Source organism: Labrus bergylta, chromosome 23 (assembly GCF_963930695.1).
Source record: "Labrus bergylta chromosome 23, fLabBer1.1, whole genome shotgun sequence".
Taxonomy (NCBI): domain Eukaryota; kingdom Metazoa; phylum Chordata; class Actinopteri; order Labriformes; family Labridae; genus Labrus; species Labrus bergylta.
The window spans coordinates 4,576,540-4,599,015 of NC_089217.1; the positions used below are offsets into that span (position 1 = coordinate 4,576,540).

General features: G+C 41.4%; 1 protein-coding gene across 1 annotated transcript; it reads right to left on the reverse strand.

Annotated features, from left to right (window-relative positions):
- Window positions 1-638: 638 nt before the first annotated feature.
- On the reverse strand, window positions 639-21,384 carry gnai1 (guanine nucleotide binding protein (G protein), alpha inhibiting activity polypeptide 1). The gene is made up of 9 exons (XM_020649456.3): window positions 20,916-21,384; window positions 12,662-12,704; window positions 8,909-9,050; window positions 8,437-8,594; window positions 6,296-6,424; window positions 3,921-4,050; window positions 3,653-3,806; window positions 2,730-2,961; window positions 639-1,887 (listed from the first exon to the last, which is right to left on the reverse strand). Exons 1-8 carry the CDS (start codon window positions 21,031-21,033, stop codon window positions 2,771-2,773), a joined length of 1,065 nt encoding a protein of 354 aa, XP_020505112.1. The 5' UTR covers window positions 21,034-21,384; the 3' UTR covers window positions 639-1,887; window positions 2,730-2,770.
- Between the last annotated feature and the right edge of the window lie 1,092 nt (window positions 21,385-22,476).

Sequence of the window (22,476 nt, forward strand, 5' to 3'; positions counted from 1 at the left end):
AAAAAAAGTTTTTTTTCCAGTGGAGACATGCAGGTCAAGGCACATTTCCAATGCAAATAGTGATCGGGTGGCACGTCGTCGAGAGATACACATCTGCATGTGGAGGCTTAGGAGGGCTTAACGTTGCAGCCTTTTGCTCATACTGTAGGAAAATAACATAATGGTTTGTATACATGCAAGTCAACCTTCCCTGTGGATTTCACTCGAAAACACCTCACAATAACATCTACTGCAGGTGGAAATGTGATTGATGTTACGTCATGTGTAGAGCTGACACCCTACTGGATCCTCTAATTGGCTCAGTGGGAGTCCCGTTGAGGTGATAATAAGGTACCGTGTGTCATAAGAAATGTATCCTGGATGTAGAACAGTACCTCCCCATTCATCCCGGTATGACGAGGCATCAAAGTATTTGCTCATGACCTACTGCTGATAACCTAATAAATAAAAAGGTGGATAAAGGTGGATCTGTATTTGGGAGCAATAAAAAAAATAAAGCTTGCTTTGTTGGGTGTTGAGTTGCATTACGATATTAAAGCATGTGATAGCAGCATGATGCTGGAGAGAGGAGCATAATTAATAGTGCAAAAATATATTCATATTCAGGTTTTTTTTTTAATTGATACAGCGACTCCATGTGGTTTGTAAATGGTTTTTATTAGCAAAATAAGGGAAATGAGTTTACAAAGATTCTCCATCTGTGGAGAACATACACATACATTGACAGTTGTGGCAGTTTTTTTCGTTTTATGAACAGATCCAGGATCGTATTAATCACTCCTCTTGGCAAAGTAGTACTGATCTAAAAAAAAAAAAAATCAACAGACCAGCTCTCTTGACCTTCTCCTGAATGAAACGCTTCATGGATCACCAAACCATCACTGAACATGATCCAAGAACACATCTGAACCTTCAAACAATTCATCCTACATCCTCGCCTTAACAACCGTCTTTTCTGTGGTTCAGTTTATTCTCTCCTTAACCTCTCCTCGTAAATACATTAAAATATACATGAAGATGTGCCTTACTCTGGTCTTTGTACTTTGAACACTTGAACGTATTACAAGCTCAGCGCATCAGCTCGCCATTTTCCGAATGTTTGGGAAGAATGGATATTTTTTGTACACTTTAAAAATCAGAACCCCAGATCGTTGGGGTGAACGTCATAATATACATCTCAGTATTGTACTGTGTGATCGGCCAGTAGGCTTCCATTGTCATGGCGGGTGGGGTGGGGTGGGGGGGTAGGGGACTGTGGAGGCTACATGTTGGTCACCATGGAGACCCATGTACCTTTTAGACCAGAGTGAATCCTTCCTTCCTCCTCCTCCTGATAGCTCAGTGATGTGCACATAGAAGATAGCAGGAACACTTAACATATGAAAACAGTATACCTCTAAATGTTTAGAACAAGTCAGCAGGCAACAGAACAAGCATTGGGACTACGACCGCAGTAAAAAGGCATGCGAAGGCACAAGTACCAACAAACTGGACTCAAAGTTGGACCCCTTTTCTTCCCTTTGTTTGGTTGCAGGGAGGGAAGAAAAGAAGCATATTTTCCACCAACAGCAAAAATGTCCTTTTCCAGAGACAGCGGTAGAAGGAACAGCAAAAAACGTGATCTCTTAAAAAAAATAATTAAAACAAAAAAGAAAGTAAGTATTTCTTTTTTTTTTTTTAAATGTGTGCGGAACATTTGACGCCTTTTACGATGATACAAACATCCTACACAAATGTCATAACGCTATCAGAATGTTCCAAGACAAAAAGAAAAACATAAATAAAGCTGTTAAAAGTGGCGTATAGTACAGCACTGGTCCATGACTGATCCTCTCGACTTTTCTGCAGCTTCTCTGCTGAAGATGCTCCATAAAGTGGCCCCACTGTCTGAGGAGAGAAAAAAACATACAGAAAAATGATTTTAAGAGACGCTTGAAGAGCTTGACCTTGCCGATACTATTTCAAAAACATCTGAAATGAAGCAGAAAATGTATTCAAGCTTTATAAAAGAGACATGGTGGCTCAGTAATTAAATTAGCATAATTCTGATGTATCACACAACATCTATTTGATCGACTCTAACTTTATTACCCCACTATTTTTTTTATTGAAGAACTTTTGTAACCAGATTTGCATCAAGCAATAAGACGAATGGTCGAGTTTTTATGCTTAGAAAAATTAAAGGTGACATATAATGTATAATATATAATTCACTTCACCATGTGTTTCTAACACTGACATGTGCCCCTAGTCTGTCTACAAACCCCCCCGGTTATGAGAAAAGTCCATCCTCTCTGTCTTTTGCCTGCTCCACTTTTCAAAAAATGTTAGATGTTGGAGATTTTCCCTTCATGACATCACAAAGGGCAGTAACCCCTCCCCCAGGTGGGTGACACTCCCACAGCTAGGCGTTTGTTCTGTCCCTCTGAGTCTGCCTTCTCACCGTAAACAACAGGGCATGGAGTGAGAAAGCCCGAGCCACACAAGCCCTTCCAGAGAGGGGGCGTGGTCTAACACAGCTCATTTACATATTTAAAGGTACAGACACAGAAACAGCCTGTTCTGAGCCGGGCTGAAATAGAGGGGTTTATAGACATGATCAAATACAGGATCAGAGTGGATTTAGAACAAGAAACTTGTTTTTAGGGTGTTCTGTGACTTGTTTAAAGTTGTTGGAAAGGAGGATAATACGTGACCCCTAACGTAGGATGATGAAGAAAGGTCCTCACCAAGAAAAAAACGTTCTCATTTTTCGTCGTCGTCACCCCCCTCAGAAGAGCCCACAGTCTTTCAGGTTGTTCTTGATGATGACGTCGGTGACGGCGTCGAAGACGAACTGCACATTCTTGGTGTCTGTGGCGCAGGTGAAGTGGGTGTAGATCTCCTTGGTGTCCTTTCTCTTGTTCAGGTCCTCGAACTGACACTGAATGAAGGCAGCTGCTTCCTCGTACGTGTTGGAGCCTGGAAGTGAAAGAGACAGGAAGTCAGAGATGAGGAAAAGGGTATTGAAACTGTTTACAGTCTTGTGTTTGAGTACTGCTTCGGTTTTGGATTTCGAAAATTCAAAAAATTGTTGAATCTCGATTCCTCTTCACCCTGCTAACAGGGCTTGTTCTTTTAAAAAAACGCTTTTGGTTAGAGAATTGATGTACATACCAAGCTTAAAGCCCAAAGACATGGTTACAGACAATCTGCACATTGTTCTTACCTTTTCTCTTATTGATTCTTTAATACCCAGAACTTAAAAGTTTTTATACGTTGGATTTGATAAAACAAAATCAATGTGTAAAAAAAATAAACAAAAAGGCAAAAGAGTGAGCTTCCAAGGTGCTGAAGAGGCAGGATTTTGTTACCTTTAGCACTTTCCCATTTCCAGTCCTAATGCTAAGCTAACCAACTGCATGCTCCAGCCTTTTATTAAATTGTCATATATGAGAAATGGATTAAATATGCAGGAAAGCACTGAAGTCCTTTTCTTCTTAATTTAAAATATAATCCATAACTCATCATTTTCATGGCAGAATTTGTACATTTGACCCCAAAAGCTGTTTTTTGTAAACATGTATCATCAGCAGTGCCTCAGGGGTAACTTAAAATAAATATTGACAAATTGAAGAAGATTAGTTTTTCCATGAAAAGCTGCCAGTCTTACCAGCATATTCTGGGTAGCAGATGGTAAGAGGACTCTTCTTGATCTTCTCCTCAAACAGGTCCTTCTTGTTGAGGAAGAGGATGATGGAGGTGTCCGTGAACCACTTGTTGTTACAGATGCTGTCGAAAAGCTTCATACTCTCGTGCATTCGGTTCTGAGAAGGGGGGCAGAGGGCATGTTGATAACTGGGCTTTGGAGCAGCACCCATCCTTTTACTCGTACTTCTTCCCATTTGATTGCAGTGAATAAAAGTTGTACTAGTACTCACCATCTCCTCGTCCTCAGCCAGCACCAGGTCATAGTCGCTGAGGGCCACGCAGAAGATGATGGCGGTCACACCCTCGAAGCAATGGATCCACTTCTTCCTCTCGGACCGCTGACCGCCGACATCAAACATTCTGCCGAGGAGGAAAACAGTAAACATGAATACAAATATACACAATACAAGCAGTGTTGTTGAGTTATGAAACCCAAAAACATCTGGAAGAGTTGCTGAGGCCGCAGGGTTTATTGATTAAACTTAGTGATGAAGGGGAAAGGAAACAGAAAGTCTTTGTTTTCTTATTACTTGACGAGAAGTCTTTGACAGAGCAGAGAATCCTCGAGGGAGCTGGCAAAAGCCAATGTTTGTTGGACTATTAGCAGCCAAAGAGCTTTAAAGGTCACATACAATGCCAAACACACTCAACCATTTCTTCTGTGTGTCTGAAAAAAAACGTAAAAAATTGGGTATGGAACAAGAAAGCCCGAGCCACATGAACATCCAAAGGGGCGTGGCCAGACACATCCCATTTGCATTTAAAGCTACAGACACAGAAACAGCCTGTTCTGAGCAGGGCTGACATAGAGGGGTTTATAGGCATGATTAAAAAAAAAAAGGATTGGAGTGGATTTAGAGCAAGAAAGCTTTCTGACATGTTTTGAGGAGTTCTGAGACGTATTATAACTTGTTGAAAAGGAGGATAATATGTGACCTTTAACTGCTGTAGAAGCCTCACTCCTACAGCAACCAGACACCTCATGTTCTGTATTTGTTGGCATGTGGCTTTAAGAAGTGAAACAATCTAGTATTGTTTTCTGTGCTATCTATGAGACAGCTACAGGGTTAGGGTTCGAGTAAAGCAAAAAGAGGATGACGCATTTCATATGCTGAAACAAAGAAGCCCTATTAGCTCCCACTGGTCTAATAAACCGCAAATATGTCCGGGACAGTTTCGGTTTTCAAGGGATGATTAGGTAATGGAATTTGTATTGACAATTCTTAATTAGCGCCAAGATAAAAGTTGTAAACATGTTTATTTTTGGTCAAAACATGTAAGAGACAGGCTCAGCAGGTCAGTCCCTTTTCATTCTGTTTACCTTCACAGCAACCAAGGTGGTCATTAAACTGTTGAAGCGATGAAAAGGGAATACTTTAGGCTTTATGTAGAGCTGGGTAACCCCTGCTGTGAATTTCCTACCTTACATAATTAGGGCGACCTGTGTTGTAATAAACAACAGGGACAATGTCGTCATGATTGTTTAAAGCTACTGTGAGGAGTTTTTCTTGTTATGAAACAGACTGAAGATAATCCTGATGTCGCTCATACGACCAACAAAAGCAAACCAGACCATAAGGAACTAAACTGAGAATTTCTTTATAGTCGTTTTCTAAATACTGCTGCAGGGTCGGTGTCAAACTTTCTTTTTTACATTTTCCACTGTAAGGAATCATAAAATATGTTTGTTTTTAGGACAGCAGGATGAGACTTTAGTTCAGAACACATTGCCTACACGTGCACAGATTGGGGATGGGTACAGTTACGTGAGTGCTGGTTATTGACTTAATTATTCCAGTAATGTTTCACTACTTGCGCACCTGCACACACGTTGTTTTGGGCAACAATAGTTAGTGTTGGATGTACTGCGTCAGCCGTTACCAGTAAAAGGGGCGAGTGGAAGTTCTTTGACGAAAACACGATGGTCACATGCTGTGCAAGATGCGTGCTGAAAAACTATCATGTCTTGTTAACATGCTGTAACGAGAACGAGAGGAGAAAGCAAACGGACTGAAAAATGAAGCCAATGTGGAAGAGAAAAAAAAACTGCAGTTCCTCGAGTGTCCACTTGAGGCTGGATCCGAAAGAGCCAGAAGTCACACACACACACACCTCATATTAAAATATCAACATTTAGACAACAGAAATTAACATGCGTACATTCTGGTACCAAAAAACAATTTGGTCTGATTGGTTAATGTCTTTAACTGTACCACACTTTAAAAGGTGTTTTTTTAACTAAAAAAAAACCCCACTGTCAGTTTCATTTTTGTGAGTCTATTTTTGGACCATATGGCGTGTAGTTTTCTAGCATCATGAATACAAATGAAACTGTCACCAGCAGCCACGAACCTCTGCATTAATGATTTCATCAGGCTTGCTGCCCCCACATCCTGCCTATCTTTTTTATCACAGGGCAAAACACTGAGTCATCCCTGATGCACACGACACCCTGCACAGACTGTGTCACAACTTCCAGCTGTATACGTACAAAAGGGAATTTCAATGGCAGTGAATGAGTCAGTTAAAAGGACGGAAAGCTAATTAGGCCTCCCTGTGAAACACTTTGAGTCTCCACCAGATGTTATAGTGAGGAAATTCTCACTTGAAGTGCAGGTCCTTGAATGTGAAGTGTGTCTCCACAATGCCCGTGGTTTTGACTCGGGTCCTCAGGACATCCTGCTGGGTCGGGATGTAGGTGGCCTGGGATATCCTGTCCAAATCGTTCAAGTAGCTGGGAGAAGCACACAAAGGGGGGGGGGGGGGGGGAGAGAACAAAGGTGGGGAGGAGATGAAAGGAGAGCGGGAGGGGAAACAAGGGGGAGAAAATGTGTCAAAAACATTAAGTCAAGTGCAAACAAACAAATCTAAATACATGTCATCTTACAAAACATGCATCTAGTTTGAAGATTTTTTTGGTGTGATTAAAACAACGCTGATAAAAGTTTTGTAAGTTACTTTTACATTAAGCTTTACCAGAGGTAAGATAAAGAAAAAGCTGAAGTCACACTAATGTGTCATGTTGACAAGAATCAATTTCCTGTTTTAAATCAAAACATGATGGCACAAGAGCTCATGTGGTTAAAAGTGATGCCTCACAAAAAGCAGGCTGTAGATTTGAACCTGTGCCCTGGTACTTCAATTACCGACTGTGCATTGTTTTCGCTCTGTTCCCTCTGTTTTCCTCTTGCACGCAGTTGACTTTGAAACTCGAGACATGCAGGTGTGAGTGTGTTGGACCGTCTCTGTTATTACAGTAAAAGAGCCGCTATCTGCCCTACACTTTGCAGAATACCTGCAGGGACAGACTCTTGACTTTTCACGGATGTGAAAGAGAACATACAGATATAGTCAAATAAATGCTAAGAAAAATGTGCTTCTTGTAGAATTTTAACAATTTTCTGTTCTTTCCAAATTACCAAATATCTGGTGCCTAAGACTTCATGTTTTTGTTGTGTGGGATCAAAACAGGTATTGTTTTTGTGTGAATTTGACTAGTATCAAAGATTTTGAAAAAAATATGGTATTTGGAAAACCCTCGTCCCATCAAATATTTTAATCAAATGTCCAGCTGTAAAAGTTACTTTGAGTATATTTATCTTGGGCAGATTTGACTAATGTAAAGTATGTTTAACTGACCTTCAAAAAGAGAGTTTAATGATTGAATTATGAAGAAATTTGAGTAATTTCTTCCACTCTATGTCCTTTAACATAATGTTTCCAGCTCACATCAACAATCCCGTTAGACCCAGGCTATCGCTCCATGGACTTTAGTGAGAAGCTTCTATATGAAGTCTAGGATGATACATCAGTTTCTGTGCATTTTTTCTATGCATACCACAAGTGCATGCATTTATTTTTTCTCCTTACATTGGATACTTTCAACAAGATCTGTAAATACAACCCGTGAATGAGTGTGCACTTTTAACAAGGATCCAATCTTATCCTAAAACGGGGTCAAACTCCAAGTAATTGGCTCTACAGCAGCAGATTGTCATTGGTTGTTATGGTTTCATATTTACTCTTCTTACATTGAGCTCCAAGCTAACTTTAATATATTCTTTTTTCATTTTCTGTCTGAGCACATACTGTATGCTGCATTGACACAGGAGATAACACATAAACATCCTGCTTATATTAAACTAACACCTCCAGATTACGGTCGATAAATTACAAGTGAAAGAGATTAATGACCTCTAACTGCTAGCACTAATCTCCTCTACACCAAAAACAAACCTTTATTTGTCTAGCAAGGCATTAAGTGGGGCATAACAAAACGAAAAAACCAGGTTCAGTAATGGTATTCTCTATTTATAAAAGCCCCTGGACAGCAGGATTAGAAGAACCACTTAGAAAAGTTCAGCTTGCTTTAATTTCTACATAAGTAGGGATGTTTGTTCTGAACATAAAAATGGCCAAAGAAACAAAAAACACAGGGAGCTGGCTTGCGATGATATCAGTGGCTTCAGCGCCAAAGGGCTATTGCACAATGTATAAAAGATTCAGGCATGGCACAGTTTAGCTTGTCCTCGTTTTCAGCATGTGGCAAATGTTTCTGTGCTGAGGTCAGAGATTAAATAGTCTCTGCAGTTACTGCTCTTCAGGCTCTGAAGAGGAGGGCAAATATTGACAGAGTAAGAGTCCAGACACATGCATGTTCCTGTAGCTCTCTGACCTTCTTTTTTATGAGGGGACTGTTACCTTGCCTGTTCTGTGTGTGTGTGTGTGTGTGTGAGAGTGACTCACTATGCTGCCGAGTCGTTGAGTTGATATTCTCGCGAGCGGCTGAAGCAGGCCTGAACGCCTCCGTCCTTCCACAGCCGCTTGATGACGCCGGCCAGCTCTCCCGTCATGAAGCCTTCCTCTGCAGAGCCCGCCAGCACAAACAGCTGCCGTGCATCGTCCTGGGAGAGAAGATTGTTCAAGTCCATGTCGTGGATCAACCCTCAAAGTCATTAGAGCAGCTTTATAATTACCACGACAAAGCTGAATGCTAGTCATGGGGTTAGAAGGACTTTTAATATATTAGGAACATCTGCCGATCAACCACCACAAGCATTTGTTCCTCCATGTCCTTCTTTCCTTTCATACAAGCAGGGAGAATCTTTTACAGTCTATTTAATGTACCTGCTTGTTTTCTAATACCACAACAAACTCAATTTGGTTCTCTACTCTTAAACAAACATGTTACAGCCCCCCCTCTCTCTTCATCACTCACAGCTCTTGCAGCATCTCCGAAGTCGATCTTGAGGCGTCCCATGGCTCTGATGATGGCGATGATGGACTGTATGGTGTTGCTGTAGACCACAGCCTTGTACTGCTTACATTCCTCTTCTGAGTAGCCTGCCTCGTGGATGATCCTGCACAAAAACAGAAGTAGAGCAATTTTACAGCCCTGCTAAAAAAAAACAAAAAAACATCCCGATGCAGCAGCAAACGACGGCGACCAAAACTGCTCCGATCAACAGAAAAATAAATATTCTTTTCATGAGAGATTGTCTCCGCTGATTGATGTCTCCCTTGTTTTTCAGCTTACTCTGAATCGACTTCTTTTCCTCCTCGGCTCTCATTCAATATCTCTGTTAATACTCTGACCTTACATGCTCATTGTGAAGTTAGCAGAAATATTGTCAGGCCACGACGGCCCTGATCTCGCTGCTCCTCATTCTGGCTGCTAAAATTGAGGTCATCCAGGGAAAAGGAAAGCTGGTTCTACAGTTGCACGAGTGCATGATCCTCTGTGTGAAAGCGTAAACTAAAAAGGTATTCAATGAGAAAGTATCATCTCGCAGTTCAACGTTAATTTTACTTTAAAAATCTTAATCTAGACTTGAGTAATGGTGTAATATTGTGATAGTGTTCTCTTTGACGAACAATTAACCTCCCGCTCAAAATCTAATTATATACAACAATAACCAAAGAGAAGCAGTTGCTCCTCATGAGGAGGACATTTGGTGTATTCTCTGGAGATTCCATTTAAATGATTACTAGGTCAAAAAGGTTAATTTTAAATCAATTAAACACAGGTTTCGACCGAGTTAAACGATCAAATATTGATACTCCCCCTGGCATTGTTGTAGAACGGTAAGTAATGCTACCTTGCCTAAAGTCTTGAGCCTTAATGCAGCCATTCATTGCGCTGCCAATCATTGGAATAGCTGCCCCCTTTAGCACCATATGTCACTCTGATAGCAGCTTGTTAAAAGGCCAGTGTTGATCCAGCAGTGTTGCTCTTGTCATGTCTTGTTCTCGTTCCTTAGTGATGGCCCCTGAGACCTGTTCATGACACTAATTCGATCTCACCCGACCCATCAGTCACTGGGTTGGCTGAGTAATGGAAGAATGACAAATATTGATGAATGAATGCTTCACTTATGTTCTGCAATTGTTATATAATGTTGTAAGGGCGGTAAACATTCACGATCTCCGTCATTTTCCATTTAAAAAAGAATATTGAATATTCTTTCATAGATTTCAGCTCTCATTAGATTTTCTGCCTTTTTTTCTATTTGATGGAAGTAAATGAAGCGTCTTTAAGTCATGCACTGTTGTTTCCTCTGGATCGTTGGATGGGGGCGGCCTGCTGCTATGGACCCCCCCCTCCCTCTTTTTGTCCCTATCCTTCTTCCTGCATCTCCCTCTATCCCATTTTCAACACCAGTGCAGTATCAGCAGATCTCCGTCCATCATGAGTCTGATTCTGCTCAAGATTTCTGCCTCTTGAAGGAAGTTTTGCCTTGCCACTGTAACTTTTCTAAATGTTGCTCAGTGCTGTGCTCATGATGGATTTTTTTGGCATTTCAATCATTGAATGTTGGGGATTATTTTTTTAAGTGTAAAAACGATCCTCAACGTATTCAATAGTATAAATATATATGCACCCATTGTTTCAACCAATTAAAAACTTTGGCCCCCCCTTACTGTCGACTTCCCAATCACCTGACTTGTACAAAGAAAGGCTAGGACTCCAAACGGAGCTTGACCTTCTTCTTACTACAGAAGCTGAACGTCTCCTCCTCCGCTCTCGTGGGTCTATGTACGAACATGGTGACAAGGCGGGTCGCCTTCTGGCCCACCAACTAAAGGCCGGATTGGCTTCCAACCAGATCACCCAGGCACGAGACGAGTCAGGTTCTCTAACCTCTGACCCAGATGAGATAAACAACATATTTAGGTCATTTTATTCTAAGCTGTATACCTCCGAGTCCCCTAACGATGAAAGTCAGTTACGTAATTTCTTGGATAAATTAATTTTACTAAAAGTTTCGCCTAATGATAGTCAGACATTAGATGCCCCTTTAACACTACAAACCAACCTTTCTGAGGATTTCTGGGAAAAGGCGCTTGGGGCTGTTAATTCTTCTTCTAGCTGCGCTAGGCTGTCTCTTATCCAGTTTAAAGTGCTCCACAGACTTCATTACAGCAAGTATAAACTCTCCAGAATATTTCCGGATACAATTGATGAAACTTGTGGTAGATGCTCTCAGGCTCCTTGCAACCTGAATCACATGTTTTGGTCCTGTTCTAAATTAGTTAATTATTGGCAGTCCTTCTTTAAGTTCATCTCCGACATTTTAGGTATAAACATCAATCCATCCCCACATATAGATATTTTCGGTAGGTCTCCTGACGATCTTGCCACCTCGACCACTCAGGACAATGTTATTGCTTTTGCCTCTTTAATTGCCCGCAGGAAAATCCTTCTCTTATGGAAATCTTCACAAACTCCCTCCTTCAAAGCATGCCTGCACGATGTCTTATTTCTCCTTAAGTTGGAGAAAATTAAATTCTCTCTTAGAGGGTGCTCTGATAGGTTTTACACTCACTGGTGACCTCTGCTTCAATATTTTGAGAAACTCTCACCTGACGAGGTATTGTAGTAGAACACCTTCGCCTGCTGATACTGATCCTGTCCTCTCGTGCGTGTCCAGCCCCCCCCCCCCCCCTGCCTGAGTCAGGGCAAACCTGTGCGTAATTAAATACCAAATTTTATGTTCCGACCATACTTCTGTGCGCGGGTTCTTCAGCCGCTTAGGTGGTAGCCTGGATGTGAGCAGCTGTTGTCTTCCCTTTTATTGATCAAGTTGAGCAGTGTGCGTGAGTGATTTTGTCTCTTTTACAGGTTATACTGTTTTTCCTATTTACCTATGTGGTATGCTCATAACGACTTTCATTCCTGTCAATGTTGTTTGTTCATTTATTTATTCTTTTTTGTTTTGTTTACGTTTGTCTCGTCAATTTTCATTATTATTATTTATTTGGTTTTATATTTTATTTATTTTCTCTGTGAAGTTTTCCAATCTTGCACTTTTATTCTTGTCTTTAAACTAAGAGGTCTATTTGTTGGTCTGGGAGGGTTGTTTACAGGGCGAAGGGATACTGGGTTTTTGAATGTTTGAGGAAAAAGAAAAATGTTGACTGTATCCCAATTGCACTGTATGTTTTGAACTTGCTTTAATAAAAATATGTTTACGAAAAATGTTGTATGTTTAAAAAAAAACTTTGGCCCCCCAAAAAATATCTCTCAGGTGAAGGAGCAGGAGCTGAATCTAAACACAGCATCTGGAAAGCGTGTGTGCTGACTGATGAGCATTACAGTGAGGTTGCTCATGAAAAATGTAGCTCATAAGCAGCGTGACACGCACAGCACGTGGATGATGTATAGGTGGAGTGTGTATTCATATATTCTGCACGGGTGTCTTCGTGATCCATTATGCATGCTACCTGTTTGTGCAGCGATTCACAGAGCGTAATATTACCCACAGAGGAGACTCTCTGGGTAAGATAAAAGCATGATTGGTGTTTGACACTGTTTGTTGTGTGTGAGAAATGAATTGTCTCTCGGTGTCATTATGCACATCTGATGATGAGAGAAGTCGGCGTTGATGCACTGCATGAACCGAAAAATATGTTTGTTTTGATTGTTTTTGTGAGCGGAATGATAAAAAAAAAGAAAAGGAAATGGACTTACTTCATCTGCTTGACGATTGTACTTTTCCCCGACTCTCCAGCACCTGTGACAGACAGAGAAGAGAAACAGGATTATTAGGGTGTTTATGTTTCAAGCAGCTCATGTTGCACGGAGAAGCCGATTGTTTTTAATGCTTATGTCACCCAGCTCACTTCCTTTAATCTGCATGCATTTAAAAAAAATGATCTAATGTGGTCAAATGGCATGACGCAAAACCACGAAAATGACTGATGCATGAGCATTACAACCTCGATCAAAAGGGAACTGAGCAGCCCAATGTGTGAAACCTAAGATCTGTGTATAAAGTGAGTGGTTGTTAAAAGGAGTCTTTAAGCCTCACAGCTTTGATATACAGATTACTTTGCCTGCTTAGCTTAGTGTAGTTTTATTGAGTGTTATAGTAACTGACAAATAAAAGCTAAATCTTTGGAATTTTATTGGCAAAAACTTCAAATTGTCGAGGCTCTTACACAAATGTTTAACCCAAAGCTGCAGAATTACCAAAATGAAGAAGTCGGTGTTGGTTGAGCGAGGATGAGGGGGTCAATCATAACATTTAAAGGTTTTTTTTTCGGTTTGTTGCATGTCTGCTATGGTTTTTAAAGCATGAATAAAAATAGTTAGAAATCCTCCTAATCCTTAGTTCTCATACTTCTACTGGAAGATGCTGGATTCTGTTTGAATGCATCATGTGTATGTTGCCTTTCTGTTCTGATTGAAATCACAGCTGCAGCTTTTTTTTTTTTTTTTTAAACCATCCACAAACAGAGAGCTACACAATACTTATCTCTTTCTATGTTATGACTTTAAAAAATATTTGTCACTCCTCTTTCCACAAGGTGTGCTGTAGCTAAACACCTGCTGAGAGCCTTCTGCTCTGGTGATGTCATTTGGAGCCAAGACATGAACAGAAGGAAGCTGTCTGGTGGAACCGGTTAATTGACCCGACGTCCCTTCAGCTGAATGAAGCCCACAGTTAACTTAGCAATAAAATGTCAAATATCCCCCAGGTCAATACAGTCCACAGAAGTACAGATTCTTGTGTCGGTTTGAAACAGACACTCGCTTTACTGGAAAGTTCAATGACTGTATTGTTCGTCTCTGTGACATTTTCTCCTGCCTTTCTTCCTCTACTCTCCCTGCATCATAAAAACTAATAACAACAAAATTACTCAGAAAAAAACATAAAAAAGGATATAAATCAGAATGTTGACAACAAACTGTCACGACAGAATCTGGGTTTAACAAGAATTTATTTAACCCGTATTTAAACTTTGACACATGTCCCATCTGTCACCACGGAGGAGGCGGGGTTATTGATCTATAACGAGCTCTTAATATTTTGGCTTCACTCCCAGGTGGCCGTTGCTCCGTCCAACTTGATATACAGTCTATGCTTCAGAGCTGAGGAGAGAGATATGGAGGAGCTGCTGTAACCTGTGTTTATTCTTGAGTTTTAACTGTTATTGTCTCGAGGTTGACACAACACTACCCCTGTGTTGACAGCCAGAAATGTCCAAAAACACAGCAAATAACAAGAAAATTCAGACATTCAGACGACAGGGTTTCTTCAGATACAAACACCCAATCACACTGAAAGTAGGTCATACGTGATGAGTCAGAGGCATTATTTCTGTCTATACATTGTTTTTTGTACTCATCTTATACAATATTGTGCGTTGCTATGTGTAGTATGGGTGCTGCTTATGGATGTGAGGGTGCTTAGACTTTCGGCATTGTAGTTGAGACATATTTGAGACAATGCCTTGATGACAGGAGTGAGGAGGGGTGATGAGGGAGAGATAAGACGAGGATAAAGGGAATCCGAGTGTCGGCACGGCTCTCAAACGTCATACTGCCGCCATGGCAACTGCTCTTGTTTTATATCCAGGACATCTCTACAGTGCGGCCACAGTCACCTGAGCAGGCTTTGTGGTTGGCAGCGTGTGTGTGTGTGTGTGTGTGTGTGTGTGTGTGTGTGTGTGTGTGTGTGTGTGTGTGTGTGTGTGTGTGTGTGTGTGTGTGTGTGTGTGTGTGTGTGTGTGTGTGTGTGTGTGTGTGTGTGTGTGTGTGTGTGTGTGTGTGTGTGTGTGAGACATATTGGCTTCCACTGAGAGCATTATGTATTATGCATCTGTAGCTCTTTTTCCCTCTAATGTACTTAATGTGTCCTTAACCAGCTGCTTTAAAGTGCCCTTCTATTGTTTGTTCGCGTTCACTTTTTTGGTCCTCTAATGGTTATGCCCATAAATTAAATTACACCTAGTGCTGTGGCCTCATGTAACAGCAGGAAGGATTGGTATTATAGCGAGAAAACTGGCCAGTTGTCACTGACGTAATGCTGCCATGCCACAGAGGGACATTTTTCAAACCACTTGAGAGTGTGCCTATTCCCCAAGTGAACGCCCCCAGCTTCTCTCTCGGCTGTAGAAACAGAAGAAGAGGAAGAGGAATAATGAAATTTACCACTGTCAGCTCAGACATGATGCTTTACTCTTGCATAATACATCCCCCCCGCAAAAAAAAAAAAAAAATCTAGTTCCACTTTTTTTGCTGTTGCAAAAACAGAAGGAAAAAGATATGGTGCATTTTTGACATAAGTAACAATCTCTGTGAGCGTTAATACATTATGAATCCAAAATAAACATAAAAGCATCCAGCTGCAGTCTGAATACCTTCAAACTTTCCCTCAGTAATGAACGCATGCTGATAGTGCAGCTGTGGCACTTCACCTTGAGCATAATTGGATGAGATTCACCTGAGGACACATTATTTTAATTACGTGTCAACACTCGGGTGCCAGAGAGGCCTGGAGGGGAGGGGTGTACAGTGGCAGCTTCCTGTACTCGGAGGCCAAACACTCACTGTGTGAAGCCCCCCGGGACCGGCGCACAGACGGGAGATACGCTGCTCGACTGGGCACGATCAGCAGGCGAGTTGGCACAGCTGCAGTTCTCAGCCCGCCTGAGAAACCATTTTCAAAACGCCACAGACACCGAACAGTCCACTTCAGACTGTGAGCTCAGACACGAGTTCACAAGTGGAATCCTCTTAAAAGAAACTTTTATCTAACTCCGGGTAATGTGACTTCTCAGTGGTATCTGTGGCTGTTGGAAAATGACAGACATATTTATAATACAACAATCTCACAATTGAACTCATCGAGAGCTGCAGGAGGAAACTAATTGGCAACTTCTTTGGGAACTGATTTTCTCAACTGTTTATCGACCAAAAACGTCACACATTTCCTGGTCTTTAATGCTTTAATGTGCCGATTTCTTAGTTCTCTTCATCTCTCGCCATTTTACACTGAATATCGTTGAGGTTTTCGAATGTTTGACGGCCAAACAAAACATCTAAAAATCTCAAATTATTGAACTACTCCCACCGTTTTCGGGATTTCCTCCGATCAAAAACAGTTTGACGTTCAATCAAAAAAAAAGAGCTCCCTCTAATGGTACATCGAATCATCAATCAGACATAAAGTAACCGCCAAATATCGAACAGTGCTGGTTAGTACTCCTCCAGATGATGAAGAGCTGTCCTACTCAGTAGATAAGAAAAACGTTAAGTGGGACTGTCCCACAATAACGGTAAAAAGAGATCCATGACTCAACAAAGAGCATAACTCAGAATTTTATCTCTAAAAAGGATTGCTAATTGTTGGAATTGTGGTTGACTGCTGCTTAGATGAAGTGGCGGTGATAAGAAGGTGAATCACATTGATCACCTTGCATCAGGCTGAGGAAAATAAATACATGCGTCTGGTGAATCATTGTGGAAACCTACTGTTTTGATCAACAATGTGTCAGAGGAGTTTTTCCAAATAAGAGAAAGGAAGTATCAAACTGGCTTAGAGAAGTTAAAAACCAGTGGCAGTCAAAGTGATGAGCCTGGCCTTTTAAATAAAAGGTTTCAAAATGGTTAAACTTAGACACAAATCATGAACTCAGCATTTATAATGTGGTCAATGAGTGAGCTTGGTGCTTATGTAAAAAGTCTGGGCTCTTGTTGTTGCAACACCAGTGATATCATGAGGGTGTGGAGCCTCTTGAAGCCTCCAGGCTGGAAGAATACAAAACACAGACTTGTCCTGATTTTGACTCTCATCTAAAGGGCTTTCACACTTTCACACAAAACTCTGTGCATGACCATAGAGCATATGTACAAGACTGGTACGATCTCCCTGCACATAAACACACATAGCACTGATTCAAAGGCAAATATTTTCATTATAGCGTTCTATAGCGGATTCTGTTGCTTCCTCTGCTACTTATGCTTCGTTCTTTTTACATTAAGTCTTTCCTCAAGAGACCCCCCCCCCCCCCCTCCCTCACTCCTGTGCCACAGGGATGGTCTCTCACCATGAGGTACACTCCTGAAGTCGTCTAGAAATATTCAGCAGCGCATATGTGAAAACGGTTATGCAGACATGAACACACACAGACCTTCAAGGGTTACATGGCACCACAGGCATGACCTATCGCTCCTCATGCAGAGTCATGTTACACACCCACAGCTTTGATACGCCCACCCCAAAAACAGCCACAGCCTCCAAAACCACTGGAGCAGCTGGTTTCTGTTTCTGGCGGTTTCAAACTATTTTAGGAAAATCCGAGCTAACCCCTCCAGTGATAAATGGAAGGTTTTTTTTTTTCTTCTTTTTCTTCCACCACAGAGAACAGAGACGTTTCTATCTTCCAACCGCAAACACATCTTTCCTCTTGGAACTCTCCCCGGTTTATCTTCCACTAAGCGGCGAGGATAAGGGACGTTTCATAACAATGGCAGTATGGAGACGAATGTGATTAAAATGGCGACCATGCCTGAGCTCTTTACATTTATAGATTAACCAAGTGTTGACGCAAAATGTCCTTGATGAATGTGTGCTCGCATGCCTGACCAAAGTTCATAAAAAAAATGTCTCTTATTTTCAGGCAGACGGACTTCTGGGTCAAATCAAAGGCATGAAGATACATTTCTGGGGATCAGGAGATTTATGGAGGTCAGGCTTTCGTCCAGAAACTAAGTCTTTGCTTATTCAGTTGCGCCTGATATGCTAAACACATTAGCAGCATAAGCCCAACACCATCCCCTCCTCTCCCCCCCCCTCTTATTCCATCACATAAACCCCTCTTTCTCTTTTCAACTCTCTTCCACAGGCAGTTTCTCGTTTTAATTTAACATTCCCCTCTCTCGCTCTCCAGTTCCTCTTTTTTTTTTTCTCCGCTCTTCCTCTTGGTGGGGATTTAAGTATGAGTCACCCAAGAAGGATTCCAGGAGCCTCGGAGCAGTAGGGGAAATTACCGCGTTGGATTGATCTGCCAACAAGCGGATCGATCGCTAAAAAATTGTTTCCCACGGACGGAACTAGTCGGGGAGATGTCCAATGATGCTCATGGCGCTAAAGGAATTTGAACAACTTAACAAGGGCGGACTGTCCTTCTGCCCCCACCCCACATCTCCATCCCCATCCCCATCCCTCCCCCCGCCCCTCAACTGCATGATGATGCCTCACTTCATGAAATGGTTACATAACTTTAAAACATATGGGAAAACATAAAAAAAAAACAGAACAATGAGAGAAGTATGACACAGGCTGAGGATACATTCAAAAAAAAAAAATCTTCCCACAGTTGCACGACAGCAATAGAAAGAGTAATTAGGCTGAGGAGATTGTAATCTATTTTAGCATGTAGATATGAATAGTAGGGTAATTGGGTCCTGGAGATGATGGAAGAAAATCGAGTGCCAAATAAAGACTAAGAGCTAAATGAGAAATATGTTCGACACATTCCCGACACCTGCCAGCTGGTTGGAAGGCAAACAGGCTCACATAGATTCAAATTATGTTTTTTTTCATGCAAATTGTGTTTAATTTACGCCCAAAGTGCAATGATCTCACCGCAGTGACAGGTGGAGCACACACACACCTGTGATGACCCTTTCAAAACACAGCTTAACCAAATCACTAGAGGTTGGCAGTAAACAACAACTGCACTTAATCGGTATGTTAAGGAAATATCGACACACCTCTGCGTTGTGGTGTCAGGTTAAAAGTTCACTTTTGAAGATTCCTGGAATCACTTTTTATTCCATCTTAACCCCTGGATCGTGATACGCATCATATCGCTGGATTCTCCCTGTTTTAAAGCGGTCAGGGAGTTCCACAGGGTTTCACTTCCACGCAACATGTTTTGCTGATTTACTTTGTTGACAGGTTGTGTTCAGGGGAAAAGTGTACTCTTGCTTGCAAGCTCCAAAACAGTATCATTTCAGTGACTTGTTTCCCTACGAGGTAAACAATTTGAACTCTAACTCTGGTCTCACCAATGCTTCTCTGCAGCCGAGCTTCTTCATATTTAATGCTTCAGTCATTAGCAGTGTTCTCATGTTACGGCCCCCTCTTCTCCTTTCTCCTGGCCTGTGTCTTTGCGTCACTTCTTCAGGCGGTAACCTGAAGAGGCTATCATCACGCTGAATGGGTGAAAAGAAAAACACAAACGGGAGGAAACTGTGCCAACGCATCGACGCGTGGGGGGGGGGGGCATACAGACGTGTGCAAAAACTAACAGACACTCCATAAACACAATGTCGCAAGGTTTGTGTCACAGCGGCATAGCAGAAACTTGACTTAACTTGCTCGCTTTCAATCAGCAAGCCCTATCTGGCCTCCAAGCACCTGAGGAATGCGTTCTACCTTTGGCAAGAAAATATGCACATTCCTATTCGCACTCCAACTTCACACCATGTATATCGAAGAAATTGCAAAAAAAAAAACTGTGTCAGTGCTCCTAGGAATACTGAGAAAAATGGTGTTAGAAGTTGTTCCTAAATTATGCACAGAATGTTAAGAATTGTTGTTTTTCCCAGTCCGCCACCCAAAAACAGCTCCTACTCTGCACAGGTGTTTGCCTTCTATTGATATTGGCTCCAGCCTTCGTGTCCTGGTAACCCACATACCATGTGTGTGCATGTCAACATTTCCCAAAGCTAGGGACAATGATGGAAAAGTTTTTCACCTACGGTCTCTATTTACAAGGATAACAGTGTTTCCCCACATGTGAGTAATGCCTTTAATTCACACATGGCTGCCGTCTATATAACGCAAGCAGGAGGTGAGGGAAGTCACGCGAAACACACGTAGTAATGAAAGCAAGAAATTACAATGGCGTATGAAAGATAAGCTGGTTTATCAAAAATAATAGCTCATGCGTATTCCGAGGGGGATTCCAAAAATGCTTGATACACAAAGGTCAGTCCAAATTGGCCTTTGCTGAGAGAAATGAGAGACAGTAATGAGGCGACTATCTTTACAGCAGAATGTCACGTCATACAACTGCTTTGCTATTCAAATGAATCAATAGCAATTAACTTTACACAGGCTTCCAACTCAATAAGACTTCTTATTCTTTACCCCTTCATTATTGTAACATTCTGCGTTTGTTGGCCTTTTCAGACTTCACCACTTGCATAATATTCACTAACTTGAGCTGGAAAAACAACACAAGGTACACCGAGACAAATGTAGGTGTAGGTTGAAAAACCCTCCATCTGCTTTGTGAGATCAGCTTTGTTTCCAATTGATCGTGCAACCAGTGTGACACCAAGTCAAGATGACAGATTTGCCAACATGTGTGATTCAAAAGACACAAGAATGATTAATCTAGTGAATTCGCTGTTAAGTGAATGAGGGATACATCATGTTTAAACTCCCAGTGCTGTTGTACTCCATATCAGCACTCATGGACTCCAATCAATGTCCTTGGCCAGAACTAATTGCACACACACACACACACGTTAAAAAAAATACCTATAATTACACCTATAATATGACTGGACTCAGCTAAATGCATTCAAGGCATGGGCCCCCTAATGAGGCATAGTGCTATTTTCCACAGCACAGCACTATACTAGACGATAGGAAATGTGCCATTGTTGAAAGGATTTAGTCAATACAAATGGTGTAGACTAGAGAGGCCGCTGAATGGACCCTAAAGCCAACAAGAGGGGGAGAAAATGAAAAAAATGTTAGTGTATGTTAGTCATTCTGAACAAGAGTTGTGAATACAGTTTAACAATGGAGTAAATGAACATTTGACCTCATGTTTTTATTTTTTTTTGGGGGGATAATTCTGACAGTAATGTAGTTTTTAAAAGGGTACTATGTCCACCCTCTTTTCTTCTCAGCTGCTGTAAAGCAAGGTAAAGCTGACCCACCCCATCTCCTTCATCCCCTCCTTCCTTTCCTTACCGAGCAGCAGCAGCTTGACCTCCCTGGCCGCCTTCTCCCCGTCGTCCCGCAGATTCCTGTCGATCATTTTACTGCGCTCCACCGCCGCCTTGTCCTCCGTGCTCAGTGTGCATCCCATCTTCGACTTATGTCCGTCAGACCCAGACGGTTTACACCAAAAAAAATGTATTTAAAACACCATATATACCCACATTAAATGGTTAAAAAAAACTGCCTTCACTCCGCACACACGCCCTTTTTTTTTTTTTTTTTTAACTGACAGGCAAAATCGGAGGAAAAAAAAAAAGACTTTTTTTTTTTTTAAAAACCGAGCGTTGCGTTTTGTCTTCTCCGAGGTTTAAAATCTTCCGTCTACTCGTGTGTGTGTGGGGGAAAGCTATTTTTTTGATAGCGAAGAAATTCCTCGGTGATGTCTCGTCGCCTCCATTCGTTGCGGCGGCAACTGCCAGAATTGAATGTGCAGCGACGACTGGAGAGAGGGAGCAGCTCGATTTGTTCCACAGGCGGCAACGACAACAAGACTTCCGGTGTGCTCCTTCAGAATAAAGTGTCATTTTAACCAGACAACCCACTAATGCTTAAAAAGTCTCACGTTTGTAAACATTCCTAGCCTACTTTGATTAAGCCTCCCTTTACTTCAAGGCAAGAAAAATTATTGGACTCATACATTTTACTTTGTAGTGTACATCAATCACAAATAATTTGACTTTTTTTTTTTAGGAATTGTTTGACACATTTATTTTGAAGGCAGACGCCCAAACTGAAAACTCCCTGACGTACGGCAACCTGGACAGCATTATTTTTTCAATACTACCCAAATTATCAAAGCTAATGACTCTATTTAATTAACGTGATTTTTTAAACAAACAATGCATTGGTTTTTACATTTTATTATGTTGCTCCTGCTCATACCAGTATACAGTATTATATATACATGTGTACATAACCTCCATCGGTTGCATAATTGTGTAGCTATAGGCTGCATTTCGAGCATGTGTCATTTTCATGGGAACCCAACTTCAAAATCTACCCACTCAGCTGTAGGCTTCATGCTTAGTATTTGTGGTTTAAATTAATAACTCTGTTGGACAAAGTCAGGAATTTGTCTTCAAAGTCAGCAGTTCAGCCTAAAGGCAGAGGATGTCCACCTCAATATGACCTCATAATTCCCCATGGTGTCAAAGCACCAGCAGTTCCATGTTATTTTCCTTTCAACCATGGCTCTTTTTTTGGTAGTGCATGCAAATGTGTGGTGTTGACCCAGGGTGTTTATCTCCATAGGCAAAAAAAAAGATCATGTCATAGTTTACCAGAGAAAATACCACAGACATGGAATTCATTTCAGTTAAAAAGCCTGATACCTTTGCATACCTATGCATATATTGGGAGTTATAACATCAAATTTACACTTAATTCTCTACGGTGAGTTTTATATTCAGGTATTCCTGTTCATGACAACGTGATCATAAAAGGAAAAAAATGGTTCATTAAACACACATTTAACCCCATGACGCCGGGACACAAGAACAGAGTAAACATGGCGTGCAGTTTGAGGATACTT